The 26753-nt window shown below is 36.6% G+C and overlaps 2 protein-coding genes and 2 long non-coding RNA genes across 8 annotated transcripts; 1 reads left to right on the plus strand and 3 right to left on the minus strand.

Annotated features, from left to right (window-relative positions):
* Positions 1–336: 336 nt before the first annotated feature.
* Positions 337–4414, plus strand: LOC112165675. Of its 2 annotated transcripts, none has more exons than XM_024302276.2 (4): positions 337–711; positions 1782–2964; positions 3059–3997; positions 4091–4414. In XM_024302276.2, the coding sequence occupies exons 2-4, from the start codon at positions 1819–1821 to the stop codon at positions 4127–4129; spliced, it is 2124 nt and encodes a 707-aa protein (XP_024158044.1). In that variant the 5' UTR covers positions 337–711; positions 1782–1818; the 3' UTR covers positions 4130–4414. The 2 variants fall into 2 exon arrangements, with proteins under 2 accessions (XP_024158044.1, XP_024158043.1); XM_024302275.2 differs by having other exon boundaries at positions 338–711; positions 1737–2964.
* Positions 4415–11715: 7301 nt separating this feature from the next.
* On the minus strand, positions 11716–14159 carry LOC121053138. Of its 2 annotated transcripts, XR_005810872.1 has the most exons (3): positions 13993–14159; positions 12947–12993; positions 11716–12508 (listed from the first exon to the last, which is right to left on the minus strand). It is a non-coding gene; the product is annotated as an uncharacterized LOC121053138 (long non-coding RNA). The 2 variants fall into 2 exon arrangements; XR_005810871.1 differs by lacking the exon at positions 13993–14159 and having other exon boundaries at positions 12947–13111.
* A 109-nt stretch (positions 14160–14268) lies between these two features.
* On the minus strand, positions 14269–17474 carry LOC121049032. Of its 2 annotated transcripts, none has more exons than XR_005799174.1 (7): positions 17347–17474; positions 17084–17217; positions 16815–16994; positions 16379–16515; positions 15779–15858; positions 14910–15067; positions 14269–14317 (listed from the first exon to the last, which is right to left on the minus strand). It is a non-coding gene; the product is annotated as an uncharacterized LOC121049032 (long non-coding RNA). The 2 variants fall into 2 exon arrangements; XR_005799175.1 differs by having other exon boundaries at positions 15779–15953; positions 17084–17259; positions 17347–17457.
* Positions 17475–18791: 1317 nt separating this feature from the next.
* On the minus strand, positions 18792–22594 carry LOC112166819 (myb family transcription factor MPH1). 2 transcript variants are annotated; one of them, XM_024303727.2, is made up of 8 exons: positions 22473–22594; positions 22192–22247; positions 21120–21575; positions 20953–21029; positions 20807–20843; positions 19711–19783; positions 19297–19627; positions 18792–19202 (listed from the first exon to the last, which is right to left on the minus strand). In XM_024303727.2, the coding sequence occupies exons 3-8, from the start codon at positions 21499–21501 to the stop codon at positions 18954–18956; spliced, it is 1149 nt and encodes a 382-aa protein (XP_024159495.1). In that variant the 5' UTR covers positions 21502–21575; positions 22192–22247; positions 22473–22594; the 3' UTR covers positions 18792–18953. The 2 variants fall into 2 exon arrangements, with proteins under 2 accessions (XP_024159495.1, XP_024159492.1); XM_024303724.2 differs by having other exon boundaries at positions 19711–19786.
* Between the last annotated feature and the right edge of the window lie 4159 nt (positions 22595–26753).

A 26753-nucleotide genomic window follows, 5' to 3' on the forward strand; every position in this document is an offset into this window, starting at 1 on the left:
CTCAAAGTCTTTGAGAAAATCATTCAGTGTAACCGACACGTTCTTCTAATACTGTATTATTCAACTTAAATGTCACTACGTATTCAATTCGAAATGATATATTTTCATTATTGCATGATTTATATGTAACGTCTGATAATGTTTGAGTCAAATAATACTTTCTAACAATAACAATGCGAAAGATTATCATAGATACTCGATGACGCAATATTTCTTTTGCAGTCTCAAAAACTTAATAAATTGGTTTTTTGGTCCACTAGCGAGTAGTGACTAGTGTCCCCCACAAAATTTGGCAGATTTCAATAGTTAAGACCTTGGATCAGCAACCGTCTCTGTACCCTCAACTGTATTGTCCGTGACAGCACCTCAATGCCGTCAATATGTAGGGCTTTCATAAATAACCCAGCAAGAATCAAAAGGAAGATAATATATAGCAAGAAAGAGAGCTCGAAAATGGGACCACTTTGGTAGAATTAGGAAGCAAAATGATGGAGGCAGTGCACAAAATCCTCTGCAACTCTGCATGTGTTTGGTTTTGGTAGTGGACTAAAAAGTTAAAAAGCATACACTGAGCTTCTTCCATTTCTCTCTTTCCCTCTTGGCTTTTCTTTGTCTGCACTCATTCCCTTACTCCACGGCTTAATTCTCGGAGCCAAGTATCATCAGCAACACCCATCTCTCTCCCTCATTCATACAGTGATAGCTTGAGAGGTATGCCTCTTAAATTCTTCTTCTCTTCCTCGGTGAGCCTTTGATTTCATTGATGGTGCTGATTGTACATGAATTCTGAGCTTCATAAACTTTTTGCTTTGTGGGTGGTTCTGTTTTTTTCTGGAATTGCGTTCTGGTGTTAGTTCTTTGTTCTGAATTGGGATGGGGTTGAAATGATAGTGAGACCAATTTGGATTTCTTGTTTATCCCTCAGTTTGTTAGATTGTAATGGTGGGATTTTGTTGTGAAAAGTTTCCATCTTTTGTTGAAATGTTTTAATGTTCTGTTAACCTGGAGTAGTAATTCTTTGGTTTATGGCAATTTGTCATAGTTGGTGAAACTCAGCTAGCCTAGTAGATGAGATGAGAGTGAGACCAATTTTGATTCACAGTTTGTTAAGATTGTATTGATGAGATTTTTATGAGAGTTTCAGCTTATTGTTGAAAAGTTTCAATCTTTCTAACCAGGACTAGTAATTCTTTGTTTATGGCAATTTGTAAGAGTTGGTAAAAGTCAGCTAACCCAGTAAATGATTTTCTGCTAGTTATTTGGTAGAGGCAAATTCACTCTGTACTTGCTTGGTTTAAAGGAGGAAGATGGAAGAAAAGAAAGAAAATGAAAATTCTGTATTTCATTTTGGTTTTTTTGTAGCCTCTTAAATAAGGAATTTTCGAAAGTGTTTTCCTTTCTGGGTACTTGCTCAATACAGCAGCAAAGAACAATAAATGCTTATTTAAGAAATTCGGTGATCTTTCTGGTACTAATGTGTTTTCCTTTCTGGTACCAATTCCCATAAAGTTTTGTAACGTTTACAAAGCTAATTACGCATAAGCTAAACCAATAAAAAGCAGATTCTATGGTAATTAGTAATTACGATTAGCTTTTATACTTGGATTTGTAACACATCATAATCCAAGCAGAGAATCCATTTTCTTAATGGAATTCCTTTCCTCTTTCAGAATTCATTCTAAACTTGGGTGTAAAGGTATTTAGTATTTACTGTGATGTTCCTACCCTGTTGTCAGATATTGCATTTTGTCTCACAATTGGCGACCTTTGAATACATATAGAGAGGTCTGGAGAGTTGGCTTGAATTCAAGTTAGGACATGGAGGGGAGGAAACTGAATTTCAGTGCACCACTTCTGTCGGTGAGACGAATTTCTGCAACTCCAGTGTCCACGAATGCAGATACTGGGAAGGTAACTCCTAGGTTGGCTAATGGAAGACATACTCTTCCTCTTCCCAAATCAGATTTTTCTTTGGAGCAGGTAACAAAACCAGTTGCAGTTCCGTTTCATTGGGAGGACATCCCAGGAAGATCTAAGGAAGGTGAAGAACTGAAGATTCAGTCTCGAGAAGAGGCTTCTGTTACTCCAAGACTTCCCCCTGGAAAGATTGTAGATGGTAAAAAGAAACCTTTGGAAAAAGAGCGAGCTGATCAAAAGGCTATCACACCCTACTTGAAATCATATTCATCGAATGAAAATGCCATGGAAGCCAAGTGCTCAAAAGAGAGAGTGAATGAGAGAAGAGCTTCAAAATTTGAGGATGAGGATGATGTTTATTCTGATGCACAAGAGACACTGTCCCCGCCTACAGAGTCTTTCTCCATGAACTGTAGTGCAACTGGCACAAACCAATCTCATTCTGCAAATGTGCAGCCATCTATTGATCCACAAACTCGAGACTTCATGATGAAGCGATTCTTACCTGCAGCCAAGGCAATGGCTTTGGAGACGCCTCATGTTGCTATAAAGAAGCAGCAATATTCAGCACCACTTGAACAACCAAGACAAGTCACAAGGGTAATTCGCCAGGATTCGAGTCCCTTACCTAATCAACAACGGTCTCACATGGAACTAGTGCTGTATAGCCAGTACAAAGAGGAAGAAGAAAGTGAAGGAGAAGATGATGAGTATGATCAGCCTGGTTATATTTCACCAAAGGGTTGTGGGTTGTTTCCTCGGTTAGGCTTAAGAAATTCTTTGTGCCCTTTACCTGTTCCGGCAATGAAAGCTAGGGCCCGGGCTCTCATGTCTTGCTCCTCTAGTGTTGCAATACCAGGAAAAACTACTCGTAGTCAATCTCACAGTCAACCACTCAAGCAGGTTATCAAGACTACCAATAGACAGTCACATAGCCAACCACTCAACGAGGTTATTAAGCCTGCTAAGATCCAGTCTCATAACCAACCACTCAACAAGGTTATTAAGCCTGCTAATAGTCAGTCTCATTGCCAACCACTCAATAAGGTTATTAAGACACTTCCTTTCCAGTTTTATGTTATTCCTTTTCTGTGACTAGAAGAAATCAAATTCATTGCTGACAGTATTTTTTTTTTATCAGCGTGATCAGGGTGCTGCTTATAATCTCAAAGCAGAACGTGGATTTTATTCAGGTGAATTGCCGAGATTGATGAATAATCAGGCTGCTCAATCCATTCAGTTTCGGCACTCTGGTGAGCAACCAAAAGGCAGGTCATCTCCCTTCAGGCAATCAAGAAGTCCTTGCATATCCCCGTATCGAAATGAACGGCCTAAATCTCCCTTCACTGGTGCGGGGTTTCTTGGCGTTCCCAAAGAAGAAAATGTCAAAGCCAATAGTAGTAAGTTCAATATGAACGACAAAGTTGGTCACAAGTCTCAGGAGGTACTAAGCCATCATAGAAATAAACAAGGGCCATATACTGTGATCCCTATGATTGAGAAGACACTATATGTAGATACTGTAAATACTACCAGAACATCGTGTCTAAATTCAAGCTCTTTGTATACCAAAGAACGAGTCGACTCTGCTGTTGAGGACTTAAGGACCCTATTAAAGAGAAGTGGGATGGAAGAAACGTCTGCGGGAGAGTCTTTGTTTCAAGATATCAAATGCCTGACTAATTTTGAGAGCAATGGCATCTCGGAACCTGCAGCATTGGAGTCTGTTGAAGATAGTTTATCTTCGTTCTCCGACATATCCCATATCAAAGGCCAAGTAGTTGCACTGGAGGACTCCCAGCCAGGACTTGATATGAGAAGTGATGACATTATGAAAGAGGATCCACGAAATGCCAACACCATCGTGGTACAGTCTTCTCTTCCCCCACCTTTACCAAAATCACCTTCCCAGTCTTGGCTCTCGTCGACCCTCTCTTCAATTCCTTCACGGAATTCAGTCTCCTCTGGTACCAAAAGGCATAGTAAAAGGTCTGATTCCAAGACTTCTTCCACTGGCACCAAGTGGGAAACCATTGTAAAGATTTCCAATTTGCACCATGATCATGTGCGCTATTCCGAGGTAACCTCAACATCCTTCTTTGCCACTTTATTTCGCCTACCTTAGAAGTCATTTGTGACAAAAAGGAGCTCTAACTTTTCCTCCCCTTGACAGGAATTAATTACTCATGCTTGTCAGCAATCTAAGAGTTAAAATTTTCCAGTTCTTCAAAGTTTCTTCCACTCTCTGGATAATAGGGTCTGGCCTATTTATTTTGGGGAGATTCTCGTTCCTCAATTGTTTTTGCTCATGATATCTTTGAAGAGCAATATAATTTGGTGTTCTCAGTTTTTGCTTACAATTTGATACAGCATATAGGTAAGAAACAGATGGGCCAAATTTTTGTGTAATTGGCATGTCTCTCAATAGTCAATTCTAATTTGTTTGGCTTCCTCTGACGTTAATGAGAAGGAATCACTTGTGTTTTTCTTATTGATATGACATTGTGTGGTTTTGAAACATTTGGTAAGGTTCAGATAAATCGCACCAAAGATCCATCATATAAATCTTTGTGCATTTTGCAGTTTCAGATAAGGTACATCAGGGAAAGATTGCTACAATGCAGTCATAGCTCCTAGTTTCTTTGTTTCCACTTTGAATTTGTTCTCCATAGTACATACAGAAGAAAACTTCAGAAGGATAACTATAATTTGGGATAACTTGTCCAAGAAGTCTGACATTCCATTAGCTGCTTGCAAAATAAAGGCTTTAAAATCACCAAAATCTGCTTGGTGACTCTGCTTTCGTAATCAGGACTTGAGTTTTCCATTTGGATGTGCATACTAGGATTTTCTTAAATCAATGCTAGCCTGAATATTATCAATCCAAAGACAGCTCCCACTTAGGTTTCTAAGATTAGTAAGACATTTTCACATGATATCAAACCTGGGCAAAACCCAAGACTCATAAGACGTACATTTGGAAAACATTCCAAGTTGCCAACCGCACCTTATAAAGTCTTCTCTGTTACTTACCACCACCAAACAAACTCAAAATATTAGAAGTAAACTTTTCATGAAAAATCTTAAAACCATGTGTTATTATAAGAAATTTTGATATAAAATGGGTCAAATGGGTTTGTAGGACTCATAGTAAAGCATGGCAACATTGTTGAATCATTTTCTCGGCCTTTTGGCTATGATTACACAAAAGTTTGTATCGTTCTCAAATATGATGGATAAATGGGTCAATGATCTATACCATGCCAAAACCTATATTATGTTACAAGTAGAGTTAACAAGATATCTCACTCATACCTCCGAGTCTCCAAGTATGCTTGTTACAAGTAGAGTTAACAAGATATCTCACTCATACCTCCGAGTCTCCAAAGTATGCTTTTTACAAGTAGAGTTAACAAGCATACTCAGAGGTTTTGGTTGCCAACTGCAGTACAACAATTGAAGTTAAACGCAGATGGGGCCGTCCTACCTTCCATGGATATTGGAAAAGTGGGGGGAGTACTACGAGATGAGGACGGTCGTTTTGTTGCTGGATTTGATAAACGCATTCCATTTGCTACATAAGCTAATCAAGTGGAGCTAATTAAGGGAGGGAGTAGAGCTGCTGCACGCTTTGCCTGTTGATAACATTGTTGTGGAAAGTGGTTGTCTTAATGCGGTACAGGCCATAAACTCCGGTTCATCAAATCTATCCCTCTTGGGTAATCAAGTTGGTCCATCCAACTTGCCCTTTGAAGTTCGAATATTGTTACTCACTTTGAATCAAATCAAATGTACAATTTGAATGGTATACTCAAGCTCAGGGCCGGCCATAGGGTAAGGCAACCGCTCTGGCCGCAACGTGGAGCATGCCTCATTTTTTTAAAAATCCATCATACAAAGATCCAATTTCATTCTCTGTGGATCCATTTTGTTCTATATATAGTTCAAAGTTTAAACTCAATAGGAAACAAAAGGGACTCATTCGAATATAGAAAAGAAGGTTAACCATATTGAATAAAACCATGCTTCACCTAATTAAGAAGAAAGAAAATATTAAATGTGGCCAAGTATTGACTTGACTTAAGGCTCTCCCTAAACTGCTCCCTTTTTCTCGGAGCATCCATGCTAAAACTCTAGGTTTCGTGCAGAAGCATGACGGTGGCTCCGAGGATCCTCCGGTTGTGAGAAGGATGCTTTGGCGTCAAGTATTCAGAGTCAGTGAGCAAAGCAGCGGCGGTAGTTCTCGAGCTCAGTTTTGGGCTTTACGCACAATCGGTTTGTGGGTGAGGAATCGCAAAAGACCTTGCGGAGGAGAGGCAGGTCTGATCGGCTTGTGGCGGCAGTGCTACGGAGGAGGCGAGCGGATCTTTCTTGACTCGGACTAGGTCATGTTTGTAGTGGTGGAATACCAGCACGTTGGTGAGTGGTATGGATGCCATGGATGTTCGGGTAGGGCGGCCATCGGACTGACATGGCGGCGGCGACAGCGGCTCCGGCGAACTCGCTAGGGTTCCTGCTTTTGCTGGTCTGGGTGTTAGGGCGAGGGTAAGGGACAGTGGGTTGGGCTTTGTGTTTCAGCCCACTTTTCCCTCCTCTCTTCAGCTTGGGCTGGACCTTTAGTTGTGCTTGGTGGGGCCAGCTTGGTACCTAGCATTTGGACTCTAGTCTTTTGCTATTTAAGTTTAACTTCTCTAGTTGTATACCAATTGAGGTCTCTAGGCAATTAGAGTTGCACCAGCAAGGATTTAGATAGTGTGGATTTGTGTTCATTTGGCTAGGCACTAAAATAATTGTGCATATTTGTTTACAATGAGGGTCACCTGTCATTTGTTTGGCGGCTTGTGCCATCTAGAACTGTTGGTATGAGACAACTTTTGATGTACGTGCCTTCTGGCCATGGATAACTAATGAAGGTATATGTTTCTCAAAAAGAAGAAAAAAAAAACATTATTCCTATTCTACAGTACTTAGGCCTGTATTCAAAGATGAAAAATTGACAAAACATATGTCGTTGTTTATGTAGAGCAAATTGAGTTTATCCAAAGAGAAAATCAAATTGAACTTACCTAATAGGCTAATAGTTATATAGAGCAAAACTTCTTTGGTTGTTCAAGTATGAAAGTCAATGTCATTTCATGAGAGAAATTGAGGAAGAAAAGAAGAGAACAAAGTTACAAAGCTTAGAAGGCATAGAACCCAGATCATGTTCATGAATAAGAAAATTGTTAATATTTTTTTTTCCTAACTGAGGTAACGGCATTTTAAGCTACAAAATCTTTAAATTTAGTTGAACATGATTGTTGGATCATAATTCATATATATATATGGGGCATAAAACATGAAAATTACTTGTTCTAAAAGTCCAATTTAGTATTGACTAATTGAATTCCATGTTTTGTAGAAAATCTTGGCAAGAGAAGAAAAAGTGAAATTCTGGCGAATTTTACATGCACCACTACTATTGGCGGCATAAGTAATTCGTGAAGCAATCCCAGAAAAATAGGAGTTTAAATGGAGCAATGAAGCCATGGGCCATGAAGTACTAATGCAAAGGACTAAGTTTGATCACCTCTTTGGCTGGAAATTACAAGGGAAGTCCACGGAAATAGTTATGCAAAACAGTTGCTGCAAAGCAGAACACCACAGTTTCAGAATCAGCTCTTCGGGAACAGTTTTGGAGAGAATTTCTTGCATACTTCCAATTGCACCTTGACAGAAAGGGTCAGGATTATTTAAATATATGATGTTGTACTTCAACATGAGTTAAAAACCTTGTCAGAATCATCAACGGGGCAGCAGGAAATCAAGTGCAAATTAGGGTTCGTGATAAAGCAGAAACTGTCAGCTTTTCACAAAACTTTTTTGAAGATCTTTTCCGGGGACTTACTTGGGGTTTTTCTAGAATTTTATGGATCATTCTTGAAGATATGATGTCATATATCATGTATAAGTCAAGAACCATCCAGAATCACGGCAATATCAAGTCAATCCTTGCCCAAGAAGTAAGCTTCAGAGAAAGAAAACGAATCCTAGTCTAAACAGGGCAGTTTGCCCTAGAACCTTCTTTGGGCGGATTTCTTGTGTATTTTTGGAAGGTCTATGATGCTGCAATTATCAAGGAGAGTCCTAGAAGAATCCTACAAAATTATGACAAGATTAATCCATCATATTATCTTTTAGATAATAAGCATCCCTATGCACATTTTCTCCTTTGGTTGTCACATTGACTTTGGTGACCCAAAACCACCCCAACACTCTTCATTTTCATGTTTTCCATGCACAATAAAGATAGCTAACTGCTCATCTCTTCTCCTAAGTCATCATTTTTTACTTTACACTCTCATAGCTCATTATTACTTCTCTCTTTTTACTCTATTTCTTCCATACCTTTTTTTTTTTTTTGGATCTATTACCATTCCAACACTCTTCCTTTTTGCTCCATTCATGAAGCTAGCTGCTCCTTTTGCCTTTCTTCATCATTTTACACCTCTCTCTCTTCCCTATATAAGAATCCCTTCATTACACTCTCACTCTCAAAAAGAGTTTAACCATACCACCCCATTACATCTTCTTTCTCTCTATCTTCACCACAAAAGCTCCATCTCCACCTACCAAAATCCAAACTCATACCATCCATATTACTCTATCTCCTCCATCGATCACTACCACCATTTCTTATCCTCTACCTCTATTAACACCACCACTACTACATTATTTTTTCACTCTCTTCTTTTCTATCATCATTTTCTCCATCTACTCCACCTATTCACACAATACATAATACAAGGTTCACTATTTTTTATCATCAAATCTTCAAGAGCAAGAAGGAGAGGGAATCACCACCACCACCATCACCACCAAGACGTGAGCTTGGGGACCATTTGATACACCACTAGCAAACTCTATCCCTTTTACTCTATATTATATTTTGGTGTCTAATTTGATTATGAAGTTAGTATATGTAATTATGAGTGAATAGTATTTTGTTGGGGTTGGGGTTGACAGCCCTAGCCAATCTTGTATGAATTGATGTTATAATATGATGTGATGCAATTTTCTTTAATATGCCTACATGCTAGTTCAAGAGTTGAATGCATATGCTTAGACTTTACCACTTTGAGTATGTGTGTCTGCTATGTCATGATATAATGTTTAGAGATTGGTAACTTTTGAATATTAAAGCATGAAAACACAGTAAGTGTGCATGTAGGGGTTGTAAATTACAATCACTTAGATATAAGCTTGGTTGGTTTGCATGATTTCTTCATCTCCAAACTTTATGCACTTAGGGTAATGCACGAGATACCTAACCGGATTGAAAAATGCATGACTTAAGTAGTTAAGTACTACAACTGAGAGGGGTTGTTTGATATTATAAAATGAGCATGTCCCTTGTTATACCCGAGAGGGATGCAAGAAGAGAAATTGGTTAATTAATTTGGCATCATTCATATTGAATTGCATCAATACTTGCATGGGAGGTTAATGGTAGACAATCTAAATCCTAACTTTCATTCATTTGATCACTAGTTTAGTTTAGAGTAATTTGGTTTACATTTGAGCATCTAGTTATTTTCAATTCAAAAACCAAAATCAAATCACTACTCCATCTTGCACATACTCACCATGAGCCTAAATTTCCTTGTGATTCTAAGTTCGTGATTGTACATTTGCATATTCTAGCTCTCCTTAAGTTCACTCCCTAGCTAGTGAAAGGAATCTAATTCTCGTGGGTTCGACAACTTTTCTTAAATCCCTATACTATTACTTGTACCCCTTATATTTGAGGGTGACTATTTGGCTAACAATGATGTGGCAAACTTTGAGACCATTAGATAATTTAGAGCATCAAAATTTAATGAACTTCATGTAAATTCACAACCTTCTAACTTTAGAGTAGAGGTGGCAAATGGGCCGGCCCGGCCCATTTTAAGCGGGTCTAGTCGTGCTTCGTGCCGTGCTTGGGCCGGCCCATTTATTATCGTGCCGGACTCGTGCCGACCCATTTACTTAAACATTAAGCCCGGCCCGGCCCATGGCCCGAGCCCATATCGTGCCTGGCCGTGCTCGTGCCGGATCAATAACTGGCTGTGCTCGTGCCTACCCATTATAAAGCACGATTTTAAAATCTTAATTTGAACAAATAAAAATTAATTTTATTTAACTATTTAGAAAATTAAAATAAATTAAGTTATACAACGTTTTTCTTAATCTTAGCTTTTTAAGATTAGATTTCTAATAATTTTTTATATTCCACTATAAGAAAGAAAGAAAAAAAAAACTCAAAATATATTTTTTCAGTATATTATTGTGAGATTAATCTTTATTAATATAATGAAGATTTAGTATATATTATTCTTTCCTTCATTCTATAGTTGTATTATTATGAGATTAGTCTTTATTAATAAACATATATTTAATATTTAGAAAAAATACTTATATCAAAACGAGGATATAATGTTTTGTTTCATTATTTTGACAATATAAAAGAAAGATTGGTGGAATTGTCATGAGATTTTAAATAAAAATGTCTCATATTCAAATCTTATCATTGTAGTTTTTTAATATTTTTAAAAACAAAATGAAATTTTGTGTTTGTAACAGGCCGGCCCACAATATGTCGTGCTCGGGCCGTGCCCGACCCATTACGGGCTAGGGCCGGGCCGAGCCAATGGGCCAATATTCTTAGGCCTAGCCCGACCCGTTATTCTAACGTGCTCGGGTCGTGCCGGACCACTAACGGGCTTGGGCCGTGCCGGGCCTCTTTTAAGCGTGTCGGGCCAGTGTCGTGCTCGTGCTTAGTGGCCCGTTTGCCACCTCTACTTTAGAGGAGTCGGATCTGTCTTTAGTATAGGAACAAAATGAAGGAAAATTAATAGTTGAGGCCTAAGTTTGAACAAAATGGAAAGTGAGTGGGACTGCCCTTTAAAATTTCGCCTTAGGCCTCACATTGGGAAGGTCATACTCACACTCCAGAATTAACCCTGGATGCACTCAACACTATGCCAAAAAGGCCTTCAGACGACATAACTGTTCTGTCGTCTGAACGAACAAAAATGTGTCGTCTAGTACGGTGTCGTCTCTTAGGGGCATCAGACGACAGAAGTGTTCTGTCGTCTGATTTTTCAGACGACATAAAAAAAAAAAAGTCTTGTGTTGTCTGATGAGTTTTGCATTTTGGGAACATTGTGATCTGTATCTTTAAAAGCATTCAAACAACAGTTTTGTATTGTCTGATAAACAAAACAACCACAGTATTTTTTAAATGCTATTGTGTGAAGCATATTTGCAAGACTTATTTGTGTGGTCTGAATGCCCTTAAATAAGAAATATGAACACTCATATGTAGTGTCTTCTCTCATACAACAACAATTAAAGGTTGTGCTAATTTACTTTAAACGACAATTATATGTGGTCGTAAAGAGTATAAGAGGACAATTAAGTGTCGTTCTAGGGTCCATACATACGACACTTAAGTGTTGTGTGAAAGGTCTTTTATTAGGTCTTTTATATTGTCTGTGATTGATTCCAACCACACTTATTTGTTGTTATTATATGCTTCAGCCAATACTTTCGTCTAACTTATGTTGTCGTTTTGCCCTTTAGACTACAATTTTATGTCGTCCCAATGCCAAAAAGACAATAGACTTCTAATTGGTTTTTGTGTTGCTTTTGTACAGCTGCAACCACACATTAGTGTGCTTTTGTTGTAGTTTGCAATTTGAGATAACACATGGTAGTAGTCCTTTGTTACAATTGGTATGCATGCATTTTGGAAATTAAAATTGCTCATTCATGAAACCATAAAATCCACATCCAAAATCATTCATTACAATTTCCATTAATCCACAATTGTCTCATGTACACAAACCTAATCATGAGCATCAGTTCAAAATGACCGATATATACTAATCTGGAAGTCCAAATGCTTAATAAAGGAAGAACTTCTACTAGACACAAGTCAATAAAGGAACTAGCTAGTTGTACTGCTGTACCAGTTTCACGATCTTATCATGAATGGAATCACCCGAAGCATAGAAGTGGTCATAGAAAACTGAAGGTATTCCGGGGTGCGTGAGCATACATGCATAACCCTGCAGATATGCTTTGCCAGGACTCAAAATCCCAAACTTGATGCCAACCCATAACATATACTGTTGAGAATTCCAAACCTTAACAGCAAAAACATAAACTTGATTGCAGAAAGTGAGACAAACATAGTAATAGCAAAAGCCAATATCAAAATGAAGCTAAAGACTCAATATTTACATAAAAATGTGGGGAACAATGAAAAGGTTTATTGAGACCAATAATCCTAAACCAAATAATCGAATTCTTCCATATCTAATTCTAGTAGATTAAGAAATGAATTTGTTGCTAGTAGGTATAGTAATCTAGTATATGTGCTTACTCTAGAGTTTGTCTCAAAGCTGAAATAGGGTCACGGTGATGACTACCCCATAATTTAGAGGAAACAAAAATGTCCTCTCTTTTTATAGTCCCATCTTGAAACGTACGTCTCTGTTAAAGTGTTTATAAGGGCAGCCTCAGAACCATATATCTTGACTGTGCCAAAGTGCATGTAGCCCATCTGCATTGTACAGATCAATTATTTCAGAAATTTGTAGGTAATATTGAAAATCACATTGATCCGAGTTTTCATCAATTTCATCGACGACTTACCAACACATGCAAAAATTATAAAGATCAATTACCTACAAATAGAGAGAACAAAGCAGCAACAAGTTGCAAGGAACTAAATTTCTCTTTACCTTCTTATTTCTATTCTAAGAAAGATTAAGAATTAATATAATTGCTTTTCCAGCTAGCTACCTACTTGCAGATAGTTTAAGAGAGAAGGAAAAAGAAGCAATTAACAGAGACGTTTGGCAGCAATTCACACCATTGCAGGTATTATGGCTGCTACTGTTTTTACGTTGGACATTACCAGAAAGTAATCAACACCATTGCAGGTATTTAAATTTTCTGACATCCAAAATATAAGAGAACGTTAATTACAGGTATTTACCTGAGCAGCCAAAGAGAGCATCAAGAAGACAGTCCTTGGAAATCTACCTACAAATAGAGAGAACAGAACAGCAAGAAGTTGCAATGAACTTAATTTATCTTTATCTTCTTATTTATATTCCAAACATGCCAAAACTTTTGTTCAAATATCCTAAGCTATAGTACCAGACCCAAACTTCAGATTATACAAATCTCTTAGCATGATCTAACAAATTTGAGCCAGCTTAGCCCCTGCCCTTCCCTTCCCAAGCCTTAAGCTTCCTTTCTACCCAAAACAAGAAAAAAAAGACAAAGACAAAACACACCAACAACAAAGAAGACAGCAGCAAATGCTGCAAATCTCGACTGAAGTCACTATAAATCAAAACCATCTCAAACCTGCATCCAGAAACCCAAATTCAAACAGCACCAAAGAATCATAAATCGAAGAAATCAAAGAATCAGAAACTGCAAATCTCGACACAATGTATCCTCTCCAACCTCCAAAGAATCAGAAATAGAAGAAATACTCAAATCCCTAACTGATCTACTTAAGCTTCCAAACAATCAGATTCAAAGAGGCTATGGGCTGCCCTATATTCCACTCTAGCTCAGCAGCCCATAGCCTCTTTGAAACTCTTCAAAAACTTCACCCTATTCTCATATATAATTCCAGAAACTCAAATTCAAATAGCACAATGCCTACATAATTAGTAGAAAACAAAAATCACACATACTTAATTCATAGCTCTGGAAAAAGTAACGAAACAGATGCGAACTGCACGAGGAATCAAAAGAAACTATCTAACAACAAGAACTCAATCAAAATGGCTGTCCAACATTTTAAAAACCAAACAACAAAGACCAATTTCAAAACAGAAGATGAAGGGAAAATACAAGTAGTTTGGAATCTATATGGATCCAATTGCCAAGCCCCGTCCCAATTAACTCTTTACAGTCTTCAAAATTTGAACGAAAGAAACAAATTCAGGAGCTCAAATAAGATCAAACCAACAATCAAACAGATCGAATACAAGTAAATGACACTATAAAACTCCACACACTTACTTTGAGTTTTCTAGCATTCTTGTAGAAACTTATAACAGTTGCCTTTGAGTTGCTACTAGGATCTCTACTAATTCTCTTTAGAAGAGTCCTAACCCTTTGGTCAATACTAGAAAATCAGCCTCAGCCTTGGCTTGGTAGGTTTTCTGTAAAGCTACATAGTGCCTGCAAGAAAGTAGATAAAGCACACATTTCAACAAATTAGTTTTTAAAGCACAAAAGAGAAACATGAAATTCTGGGGATGTCGACTAACTCAGTTGAAGATGTCATATCTGGTACTGATCCCTCGAGGGGTGCCTCACCACCACCTTCATTTGCTAGGAATTCCTGTAAAGTGAAAATTTATGATTATACAACTAAATAAATGAATAGTGGTATGGATTGTATAGAATTTGACTAGCTAAATACAAGCATTTGATTACTTGATAAAAAATATATATATATAAAAAGTAACTTTTGCAACCTTCATGCATCCAAAGAAAACGGCAGAAATCTAAGAGCCTTATTAAAGCGAAGACTTCTAGTCAGATTACTCAGGTGTTCCCTCCCTGCATGGACCACTCAATTAGACAACATGCTTCAACTCTGAGCATTTATTTCTGTATTTACAATGATCATGTCGGAAAACCGAGGACTAGAGCTAAAAACTCTGTTTGCAAAAAATATGAGTTAAGCCATTAACACTAGGTTTTACTTTTTTTTCCTTTTTTTTAATCAATGCATCAAAGTTAAACTGCCTTACACTCACAACTAAGAACACTGAACCATTTTGAAACTACAGTTTAGGGTTATCAATCAATTCAAAACTTACCATAAGGAAATCAGTTGGAGATTAAGGAAATCAATTCAGAACTTATCATAAGGAAATCAGAGACTCTAGAAGATGTTATAAATGTTAAGTGATAAAAAACACTCTCACCAAGATAAACAGATCTAATTTATGCACACTATATCCAGTTGTCGCAGATTCAATCTTGGTTTCACAAATCTTCAATGCCGCCACCATGACCCAAAAGTCTGATTAACCGGAATGAACTTAAGAACGGCTGTCACTAATTATTTGTTGCAACTCTGGACCTGAGACATAAAGTAAGAAAAATCAACCACCTGCTCAATGGGGATTGATATTCACGCATGAGTATTTGAGGCTGAAACACTAGTTATGACGGCAAACTCCAAAGAAGTGTGTGCAAAACCATAAAGCCAATACCAACCCCAAAGGAGTGAGAATGTAAGCAATAATTGACAAAGCGTGACACCGACACTGCATCTATGCAGGTGCAGTAATTGAGTGCAGTTTGTAGCTTAGTTAAACAAATACTAATTTTAGAATTTTTCCTGACATGAAGAAACAATGTCATTTCGAATTTTAGTGACAACTATATCCTATCTTGAAAATTTCCATTCGCAACAGCCTCTTCAACTAAAAACGTTCTCAAAATTCCAACCAATGCTTGAATAACATATCCTCACTAATTCCTCAAGGAGTAAAGACTTTAAAGGAGTTCTCAATGCTTCACTGTAGTTATCTACATCATCTGCAGTCATCCTAGTTTTGATAAGCTCCTTATAAATTCAAGAACACAGGAAGAAAAATCACGGTGCTGAACAGCAATAAAACGATTGTTCAACATAGTAATTAATATACAAATCAAGAAGGTAAACCTTGAACTCTTTTTTCTCTTCCCTAGTTGTTGGAAGTACACTACTAGGACTTTTTATCAGAAATGCAAAAGAGACTGACATTGATAATGTCTCAGATAACAACATGAAAATAGCACTCTGTACCTTCTAAGCTCAGGCCATGGATTATTCAAACGAAGGTCATCCAGAAAATGTTCAGGCTTGGACTCAATCACAGTATGTTTCTGCACCCAGAAAACCATAGAGAAAATGAAGGACATGCCCATTTCATTTCATTTTCTTCTCTTTTATTTTGTCTTCAATATCCCAGCAACCAAAGCTAGCAAGAAAAGCATCAAAAACCCAATAAAAACCAAATCGAATGACAACCCAGATCACATAAATCCCAGAAACATTCACCAAAGCCAACACCTTTTTCAAAAACAAAGCTTAAACAACCAGAACTAGCACCTGATCTAATTCGAGGACAGAGGGAGAGGGCTAGTGCTGGCAACCGTCCAGGAGAGATTGAGAGAGAGAGAGATGAAGAGTCACTAAGTGATTGACTTCGAATTCATGGAGAGACCAAGACAAGAGTCATTGAACCAAAGCCAGTCTATGAAATCAAAACCTACTGACCTATCAAATCAAAATACAATTGTAATCTACATAACTAAGTTCTAATGGCCCAAACAAGACCTTCAAACTCAAACCCAGATCCGTATAATCCCAAATAAGAGATGAGCTGCTGAAAATGAGACTTACAAAACCAATAGTCATCGAAGCATAGGTTAGCAGAGTCCATGAAGGATATACAAGAGGCTATCTGTCCTCCCAGATTGACCATGATCAAGAGGAATTGTATAATAACACCCATATTCTCTCCTGGAATCCCACTAGCACTGCAATTCCAAGCATCAAGCTACCAAAGTGAATAAAGAATTGTATGAAATTTGCCCAGAAACTTAAGATAACTTAGCAGCCTATTAATGCCACTGACCACTAAGCTCTCAACCTATGTACTCAGCTAACACACAGACTTGCCAATCCGATATCATCAAAGTAAAATTAAAAATTTCACCCAAAGCTATAGAAGCATAACTGTGTCTAGCAATTTGTTCTAAAAGCAAACAAACGATGCAATATGAGTAGAAAACAGCTTGTACAATAAAAGAAAGAAAATCATCTAGTGTAAACATACCTTTTAAAAGTGGGCCTGTTGATTTGTGTTATCGACAAGATGAGCAGCCTTGCCAAAAAAGGTATGAACACTAGTGGCAATCACCATAGCTTCAATCTCTCCTTGTTTTCATGTAGACCCCAAATACACAATGTCACCAGAGCCTTTGATCACAGGAAGTGACTCACCGACAAGTGTAGACTGCAAAGACCAAATGCAAAAAATGAGACTAAAATCTAAATAGCTCCATTCAATCATATAATCTTGCGAAAATGTGATTGTTAAATCACCTGATCAATTTCAGTGGATCACCATCGAGGAGACAAGCATGTGCTGGAATAATATCCCCAAACTTAATGTTGATTATATGATTTATATCAGCAGGAACAAGAACGGAAGCATCCTCCTCAATCCACCTCCCAATCTGATACACGCACAAATTCAGAGAACTCAAGCCACCCAAGAACTGGGATATATTATTAACAATTTCATTAGCTTTAATAATTTCAATTTGGGTTTTATCAATTAGGAGATGAATTGGGTTTTAGAATACCTCTTTCGGTGGAGTGACCGGAGTGAATAACCCAACAATTTCGAACTGATACAAGACATATAATCATGAATCTTAAAAAGTTACAAACTGCAATTGAAGAAGAAATCAACATTAAATGGAAATCAAGTTATCACACCCATTTCTAACTACCCAATCAGTATCATTAGTTCATTACCTTAATTAAAATCAACATCAAGATCAAAACTCAAATGGAAATCGACATCAACATCAAGACCAGATCAGTTAATCAGTAACATTATCTTTGTTAAAAACTTAAAATTACCATCAAGATCAAAATATCAAATGGAAATCGTCAAATCAAACCCATTTCAACTTTACCCATTCAAAATCTAATTTCCCATCATAATTTCCCAACAAGATCAAATGGAATTCAAAGTATCGAACCCAAGTTTACAGATTAGAAATTTAGAATTCAGAAACTCAGAGGAGAAGCAGAGGAGGAGCGGAGCTCGGAGAGGGAGTAAGAGATAGTGAGATACCTAGAGCCTGGAGGAGGAGCTCGGAGACTGCAGAGGCGGACTGGCGGAGACGGATTGCTGGTTGTAGCCTTGCAGGTTGTTGTGTTTGGTGTTCCATATTCCTCGTTCAGGTCGGGACTCGGGAGTGCTCCAATTCTCCAACTGAGTTCAGCGGTGGGGCTTGAGTCCTACCCAGTCGGGGCTGAATCCGCCCCTGCTCTGTGATTTAGTTCTTGGGAAGTGAAAGACTTGTGGTGATGGACAGGTCCCCATCCCCAAATAGAAGAAAAACCTAATCGAAACTAAGAAGAAGAGGAAGAGACTAAGAAGAATAGAGAGAGCGAGAAGACAGAGGAGGGGGTGAGAATCAAGATCTGAGAGAGCTGAGTGAGAAGGAGAGAGGCTGGTTTTTGAGGTTTTCAATTTCGCGAGTTCTAGGTACAGCTGAGAGAGCTGATCGATCGAGTGAGAATTCGAAGGACAGAAAATGACTTGTATCAAAAGTTCAAAACGCACAAGTCAATATAACCTAGAAAATTTTAAAACAAGCTCTACACTCGGACGACATTTAAATGTTGTCTGAATGTCACAACATTTTCTAGTCAACTAGAGCTTGGTTATTTGAGAGGGAAAAGTATTTGATCAAATTTTGGATATCCCTCCAAATTTGGGATAGGAAATCATCATCTATTACAACAACAAATATGTGTTGTCTGAAGGCTGGCCATTTTTTCAAATTGAACGGGTATGGTTTTAGCCTATATTCAGACAACATAACAAAAAATTATGTCGTCTGAAAAACTCAGACGACACAAAACGAAACTTATGTCGTCTGAAGTGTGTCGTCTGAAGGCTTTTTTGGCATAGTGCAATTACAATTATAACCATGTTTGCAATAAAAGTTACTTTTTGTCAAAAACAAAAAAATCTCACTCGCCAAAAAGAAGAAGAAAAAAAAATCTCACTCATACATAAGAGTTATATTTTCATCATATAGTTGAGAAACTCAGGCTCAAAATGTGGCCTGGCTACAAGGTTGTTTACATTACTGTGATTTTGTTTGGATCATTTCAGCTATTTACTATGTTGAGGATATATAGTTGACGATATGGGGTGGACTACTAATAGTTAAAGAGAAAGGGAAAGCTTGGTGCTAATAGTTTCTTGTTTGCTATTCATGTCCTCGAATTGATGATCTTTGTAATGTTGTGAAGTCTCTATAACTCCTTGCACAGTTTCATAATTTCCTTCTGCGTGACTAATCGTCTGATGATGCTGAGTCTCGTCATTGATCTCATTCCAAACTCTTTGGCTTTGCAGACCCAACTCCAAATCAGGCATCCATTCCTTGTACTTCAAAATTTTTTCCTTGTTCCACTGAGAAACATTTATCAGATCATTCAAGAACAGCCAATGATATGTATATATATATATATATCAAAATACTTTTTACATGATAGAAAATACATACCTCAAGCCTAAATGGCGGTTCGAATTCTTGTTTGTAGCTACTTGAATTGCTATGACCTTCAAGGTTCCAACAACGTAGATCATGATCTGTTGGTCTGTTGCTAATCATGTGATGCATTATATCAGATTGGGATGAGCCGTTATGACTATTTGACCAATTGATATTGTTGGAAGCAAATCTTCTGGCCCTCCAGCTTTTGCTAATGCTTTGAAATGGAGGCCACCTCTTTTCCTCATGTAATCGGCTAGGGTTTATGGGGGTGCTTGTATGATGCAAAGCTTTGTTCAAATTGTTGCCTTGTACGACTTCTTTCTTTGTCAGAGAACTTGACCTGTCATATACAACAGCATTAGAGGCAAGCATGTACATACAAATAGATCAGCTAGAATTAGGAAACTGGATTAATGCATATACCTCGAATCCAAGTTAGGTATGTGATCCCTTGATTCTCTTCCATCCGTGTAGTCGTAAGTTTTCTCATCAGATACTACTGTACATTCATAAAATAGAGTTGCATGATACTTAAAGAGAAAGCAAGTAAAGAGGCTTACTTCTTAGAATTGAAAATGAAAAATTAAGTAAAAACAATTAAAATATGGCCTTTAAAGTTCATATAGAATTCGAATCTGGAATTCAACTTTTTGATGGTATGTGTGTAATATTTTGTCCATTTTTTTTATTAGTTTTGTGCTTATGTCTAAAACTATGTCATTTTGAATAGAGAAAATTAGATATAAACCCAAAAATTCAATCTTCTATTAGAAAAAATCCAAATCACATTAATAAACCTTCTATATAGAGTGATTCATAAAAATAAGAGAAATAAAAAGAAAACCTTCCATATAAACTGTATGCCTATAACCAATATTTTTCCTTATTTTCATGTATATCTAATTTGCCTTTTTACATTCTCTCAAATAATACATGTCTAATGTACCTACTAAATAGAGAGTCTGCTAAAGATGCTCGAACAACTGTATAATATGTTATTAACCTATGTTTGCTTTCCATTCAAGTGTTTATAAGAAAAATATAACATACCTTTTATATAGAAAAAACAGACCACAAAATAGAGAAAATCAGATATAAATCTCGACCTAGGTATTGATTACTAGAGCTTCAATCAAGCATCTAGTTCATCAAGTGTATTTGTTTAGAGCTAATTGTGGCATATTAAGAAATTTTTGACAAAAACATGTTTTATTTTCTATGTCACTTAATGAGAATTTATTTATGTAATCAACAGATTTGGGTGTATATTAAAAAAAAAAAAATCATGGATGGGTTTAATCTAATAGGTGTAATCAAATTTGAGTACAAAATGAAATACCCCTTTTGAATATAAATAATGTGGTCTATACAAGAATAATTAGATATGTACTGAACTCCCTTTTTTAACTCTTGAACTCCAAAATGATGTCGTTTTTTACATAAATACAAAATCAACAATAAAAAGAACAGTATAGGAGTATATATGTAAACTCGAGGAATATGCGAGATCAAACTTTACCTTGACCATCCCTATCAAGCTTCTTACTTCGATACATCTGAAAAAGGATAATTCATGAATATTCGAAGACATTAGCTAGGAAAATGAAGGAAAAATTATCATTTTTATTATTTTGGACAAAAGGAAAAAATTATCATAAGAATCACCTGCAAGTGACTCTTTACGTGGGAAATACTTAGTCCTCTCACATTCATTAGCTGAAGAACCAACTTGGGAGTTGCTCCTGTATATGTATAACCACCAATAAGTAGAGTCAGAGCAGAAAAACCATGCAATAAGGAAGTTACGTTATCTTTCAAATCTGCAAACTTACTCTCATGCCCTCCCAGTAATTCCAAAGCATGCAAAAATGAAAGATGGAGTTGGGGTGTCCACCGCAGACGAGGTAGTTTGGATCGTACATATGGCCTTACTTTAACCCTAGAGCTATTACTAATAGTAGCTGCATTACTATTAATGTTTCCCTGGGCTAGGGCTCTACATTCATCATTTCTAACTGTACTAAGTTCATTATCAGCCAGGTTAACGTTGGCATTGCTAATATCATTGTCGCTGTTATCGCTGGCTTCTTCATTTAAATCAAAGCATGAGCATTTCTGGGAAGAACCCACCGATATGTTTTCTGCTTGGTCCTCACTGATATTTTTGTCAGTCTTTTCTTTTTGATCACCAATTAACTCCAGCTCATTCATCATGGCACCTGCTAGCAACTTACAATTCCCAAGATGTACGGATGAATTGTTTCTTCTTAATCAGCTGGTTACAATTGCTGAAAATGAACAGGATTAAGTACGTTATCAGTAAATCTTATCAGACAGATTACAACTCAATGCTTGTGAAATTAATGTGAATAATCTATATTCCCTACCCTACTATACCAATAATGCTTTAGCCATTGCAAACTTGGTAAGAAGAAGCCACCAGAATAAATTCAGAATTAAAAATCGAATCATTTAAACAACAAATACTGGACGCATGGAAATGAATAAAAAATCAAGAATGGAATTTACGACTGCAAAGAAACAAAAGTTTATTTCCCAACATATAATACAAAATTAAGAAATCGATTTCGGGTATCAGCTGTCAGTTTCAGGATGGAATCACTAACTTGAACTTCAACAAAACATGAAAGAAATCAAATTATTTATTTTTGTTATTATCATTACTACCATTAATCATGATTAATTCTCTTTATCATGTGAATCTGGATTCAAGGAGGTGGAGAGAGAGATCAGATAACTAGGCTAATTAATCTGATACAATTAGAGTTTCAATAACACAGCTGGATCGAACCTCAAAGAAAATAAGAAATTAAAGCAATTAAGGGATAGTTTCTTCTACCCCCAGCTAGCTAATTAAATACAAACCAGTAGTGGTGAAAGTACCTGCGTGCCTCAATCCTTCTTGCAGTTGATCGAACAACTTGCTGGCCAACCCAATTCTTCCATGCGGTATAGAGATGAGAACAAAATCGATCAGTCAAGGTGGAGATAAGGCATATATGTTTCTGAGAAGCTAGGTTTATTGTTGACAGTGGAAATAAAGTCCTCCAAGTGCAGAGATACCCTATGACTTTGATCGTATAACCATGAAAAACCAAGGAATTTTGGTGCTCAATTTCGAGCTTTAATTAAATTCCAGCATGCATACATAATAAGATACTCACATTATTTTTGGTCTTTATGGGTAAAAGATCATATGCGACTGATTGCTCCCTTCGGATTGTTGGAAATCATGTGACCACACCTTAGCTTTAATTCTTCATCATCTTCGTCCTCTCTCCTTTTCAGTTTTCACACTTTGAGTTGTCCTTTTAAAACCTGCTTTCTCCGTCTCTGTGTGTGTATAATGCTCGTGATTATTTTAATTGTATCGTACTTGACCTCTGCGGAGACTCATCCGCAATCTATTGGTTTATAATCAAACTCTTTTGTTTTGTTCAGTAAGTTTCTTTCATCTTGATTAGTGTAATGAATTAACAAAAGAGTGGGGCCTCTTCTGTGTCATCACTCTTCCCAAGTCTCAATTTCCAATTCCTACCTAAAATCGGACTTTTCCCATAACAACATGCACCTGCTTTTCTGTGTCCATCCCTAGGTTTTTTTTTTTTTTTTTTTTTTTCAATTATAGCACAAATAATTACTTGGTGTCTCTGATGTAGGTTGATGTCTACTTATATTTCAAAATTTGTATACATTATTTCTTACAAAGATATACCCAAAATGATGAAGTTCTTCACATATTCGTTTAAAATATGTATCGATATGAAGCAAAACAATTTTTTCTCTTCATTTTTGGTAAAAGATGCTTCACATTATTCACATTTTATATAAATTACATGTACAAAGTACTAAAAACTAATTTCTTCAGTTTGGTAACAGATGTTTCATGGAGTCACTAAGTTTTGTAGGGCCAATGCATGATTGCATGGTGAGTGTGAATACTTGAAAATGATTATTATTCTGGAGAAAAGAAAAATTCTTTGCAACATAATTAGTCAAATTTGGTGGGACTTCATGCATGGGGCGCCTAATTTACTGTCTAAGAAATGGGCATGGATCATTCGTTCATAATTTCATTCTCATATATTTAACACATTTCCAACTGCGGGCAAATTATTGGTTTCAGACTCATCTCTCTCCAGATCGATCAATTAAACAAAACCTAGCTTTAAACAAAATGAATGATCTTAGAAATTGAACTATATATATATAGGACACGTACTTTACTATACTATAAAAGAAAAGACAAGACAGTGTTAATCCAATTGGATTATATTGATAATCGCATTTCATGATCATCCTGTGAGTCTGATCGATATATATGACACCTAGCTACCTATTTGACTAAGGGCACTTCCTTTAAGGCTAGAAAAATGTATATAAGAGGAAGAGGGGGAATGAACTAGCTAGAAGCATTATAACTACCAACTTTGTTGACTAACCAGATAGGCATTTCTTTTATGTCATCTAGTACTTGTTAAAGTCAATTTTGTCACTATTTCATTACCCTAATATGCTAGGTCGACGAATATTTATAAATCAGGATAGTGATTAGTACAGGCAGATGTATCAATTGTGTTCTTAAAATTTTTCCCCCTCTTCATTGTCTAATATTGCCATCCATGCATTTCCCCCTAGAATCCAAACTAGATGCTTTACTTTTGTAGGCGTTTAGTATCTTATGTGACAATTATAGAAGATCAAGGGTTTACTTGGCCAAAAAAAAAGGACCTAATGGTGGAACTATATTGGGGCCGGAGTGGGCCGTAAGTTGACTTGTGTTTTTCTCATAACTAAAAGATATTTTACAATCATGGATAATTATACTTTGGGCCCTCAAGTTGAACCCTTAACACTAACTGTTCCTTGTAAATTACCTTAATTAATTGCCTTAATGTCTCTTATAAAATTCTATAAAATATTAATTAATGAGTACATTTAAAGGAGAATATTAATGCATGCTTGATATATGGCTTCAAAATTAATGAAGAAAAAATAGTGATTCTTTTTCGTTATTTAATATTTTGTACATTTGAATTTTATAGTAAATTTTGATTGTAGAAAAAATATATATATCAATATTTTTGCCTCCCGCCACTGAGAGGAACCCTAACCTAGCTAGCTAGGAAATTGCATTCAACCACTATATAGATCAATTTGTGATAAAATCAGTGCATGATTGAATAGTTATCCCTTTTCGTTATTTAATATTTGTTTTTATTTAAATTTCATAGTAATTTCACTTGTAGAAAAAAAAAAAATTATAATACACCCCCCAAAGAGAAGTTTCAAGTTCTGCCCTTGAGAGGAACCCTAACCTAGCTAGGAAAATGCATTCGAGATCAATTTGTGTTAAGATCAGTGCATGATTAAACTATGGGTTTGGAAGAAAAGCATTTGCTCTCGTCTCCACGTATGCATGGGAAGTTGACAATTTCAATTTCTTTTTGAAGTAGGAATCTTTCGATTACTGGTTCGCTGTTATTATTCAACGTACAATGTGGACGTCCAACCTAGCTAGCATCGATCACACTATGCAATATCATGGTGTCTGTACATAATTGGGATAGAATATAGTTAAATTAACGGTAAAGGAGAATCATGTCTGATCATACTATTGTAATGGAGTTTATTAATGTTAGTGATGCATCTCCGGGTATTAATCTGTCTGTTTGTTTCCTATCATTGCAGGAAGAAATATATAACCTCAAAGTTCTTTATGGATTATTTGGGAATCCATCATTGACTAGCTAGAAAATGAGTGATCAACTGTCTGACCACCGTTCAACGATATGACATGCGCGCATGTATAATGGTGTTGTTTTTCATGAGTGCCTGTTTCACACTGTCCCTTAATTTAAGGAATACAAGAACAACCCTTTGTGTAACAGTGAACCGACTGCAAACTCTACGGATGATGCTAGGTCAAGCAGAGTAATCATTAAAGTTACCGCAGGTCCAACCTAAAGTTAATTAATAATTAATAGAGATGTCGAAAGTCTTATAAATTATAGTGGAAAATCTTGAATCTGGATGTGATTAAGATTTTTACTCCATAGATACAGGATTGAATCCAAAGAATTCCTCTTATTTTATTGGGGAATAATAGCACAAAGTACATGTAAAGGCTAGCTAGTCATTGATCGATCGACTAACTGCTCATTTTAAAGCTTTTAGCAGATGCTAATCAATATACAGTTCAGAGTCTTGTTGATTGATATTAATACTTTAAGGTTTTGTGTGTCCAAGCAGATTATCTATTACACAGGTTATATATACTAGAATTTAATTAATTCAGACATTAGAGCAAGTCCATCAGTGAGTCATCAGGTCACTTATTATTCACTGCTTTTTATGTGTATTTTCACTCTTTGGGTAACGATTGAGCACAGTGTATTTCGTGCCTTGAGTCACTCTGGTGACTTGCAAGCTGACATGGTGACCCAGGTCTTATTGAAACTGTGCCCGTGACCTAGAGAGTGGAAATAGACACTAAAAAACAGTGAATAGTAGGTGACTTGGTGACCCAACAGGTGAACTTGCTATTATAAAACTAAGGCCTGCTCGATCACCTAAGGAACAGTTTTTAAGGGACTGAGAGATAAGTGAATCTGACGGCTGAAAATAAATACACAGTTTTAAGTTGTTATAATTTCTGCTTTTATATTTAATACATGTGGTTGAGATACATTTGTCCCTCACAGTCCCTTAAAACTGTCCCTTAGTTAAGCAAATCTGTTATAAAACTCATAGTTCCCTTACTTTTTATTTTTCCTCTCCTGCATATGATGAATAACTACAAACAGAAGCCTTGAATCAAAAAAGAAAAAAACTACAAACAGAATCAACATGTGCAGATCTATATTCATATGAAATGTTCGCAGAAGATCGGCACCGCCAACATGGGAAGTTCATCAAATGAGGGACAAAAATTCTGACAAACATGTGGGGAAGAGAAGTTGTGAAGGAAGTAGATTGATTAGTTGACCTTCTTCCATCTGCTTTTCTCTTCTCAAAACCCCAACAATAATACCAGTCTAGAAACTGAGAAAACCACTTCGTTAAACACGCCCTATCGATCTGAATTGGCCCTTAGCCCGTAACCAAAAAATGTATATTGAGCCCACATTAGTAAATCTAAGCATACTCATGACTGAGACTGGATCATGGCAATGGCCCATGTAATCACACCTCTCAATCATCTAACAAATTCTCAATCACACCTAATCAAGATTGATATTTTTAAGTTTGAGTTCTCGGGGTTATTTTCATGTTTTGGTGGCCAACGAATTATGGTGAATGTCTTAATGATGACCTAATTTTCAACAACTCTTAGCAACTATGATTACAACTCAATACTAAAGATCAGTATACCTATTAACTTAAGGATAGATATTGCAAGTTTGCAACTACACTAGCATTGAGCTCATAATATCCAATCAAGC

This window comes from Rosa chinensis, chromosome 5, assembly GCF_002994745.2.
Source record: "Rosa chinensis cultivar Old Blush chromosome 5, RchiOBHm-V2, whole genome shotgun sequence".
NCBI lineage: Eukaryota > Viridiplantae > Streptophyta > Magnoliopsida > Rosales > Rosaceae > Rosa > Rosa chinensis.

Bases quoted from the DNA above. Each gene is read 5' to 3' on its own strand.
- LOC112166819 (XM_024303724.2), bottom strand. From the start codon at position 21,501: ATGATGAATGAGCTGGAGTTAATTGGTGATCAAAAAGAAAAGACTGAC. The intron at 21,030-21,119 runs GTAAGTTTGCAG...ATACATATACAG, and splicing joins ATTACTGGGAGGGCATGAGA to GAGCAACTCCCAAGTTGGTT. The intron at 19,203-19,296 runs GTATGTATTTTC...AATGTTTCTCAG, and splicing joins AACCGCCATTTAGGCTTGAG to TGGAACAAGGAAAAAATTTT.
- LOC112165675 (XM_024302276.2), top strand. From the start codon at position 1,819: ATGGAGGGGAGGAAACTGAATTTCAGTGCACCACTTCTGTCGGTGAGA. The intron at 2,965-3,058 runs GTTATTAAGACA...TTTTTTTATCAG, and splicing joins ATTGCCAACCACTCAATAAG to CGTGATCAGGGTGCTGCTTA. The intron at 3,998-4,090 runs GTAACCTCAACA...TCCCCTTGACAG, and splicing joins ATCATGTGCGCTATTCCGAG to GAATTAATTACTCATGCTTG.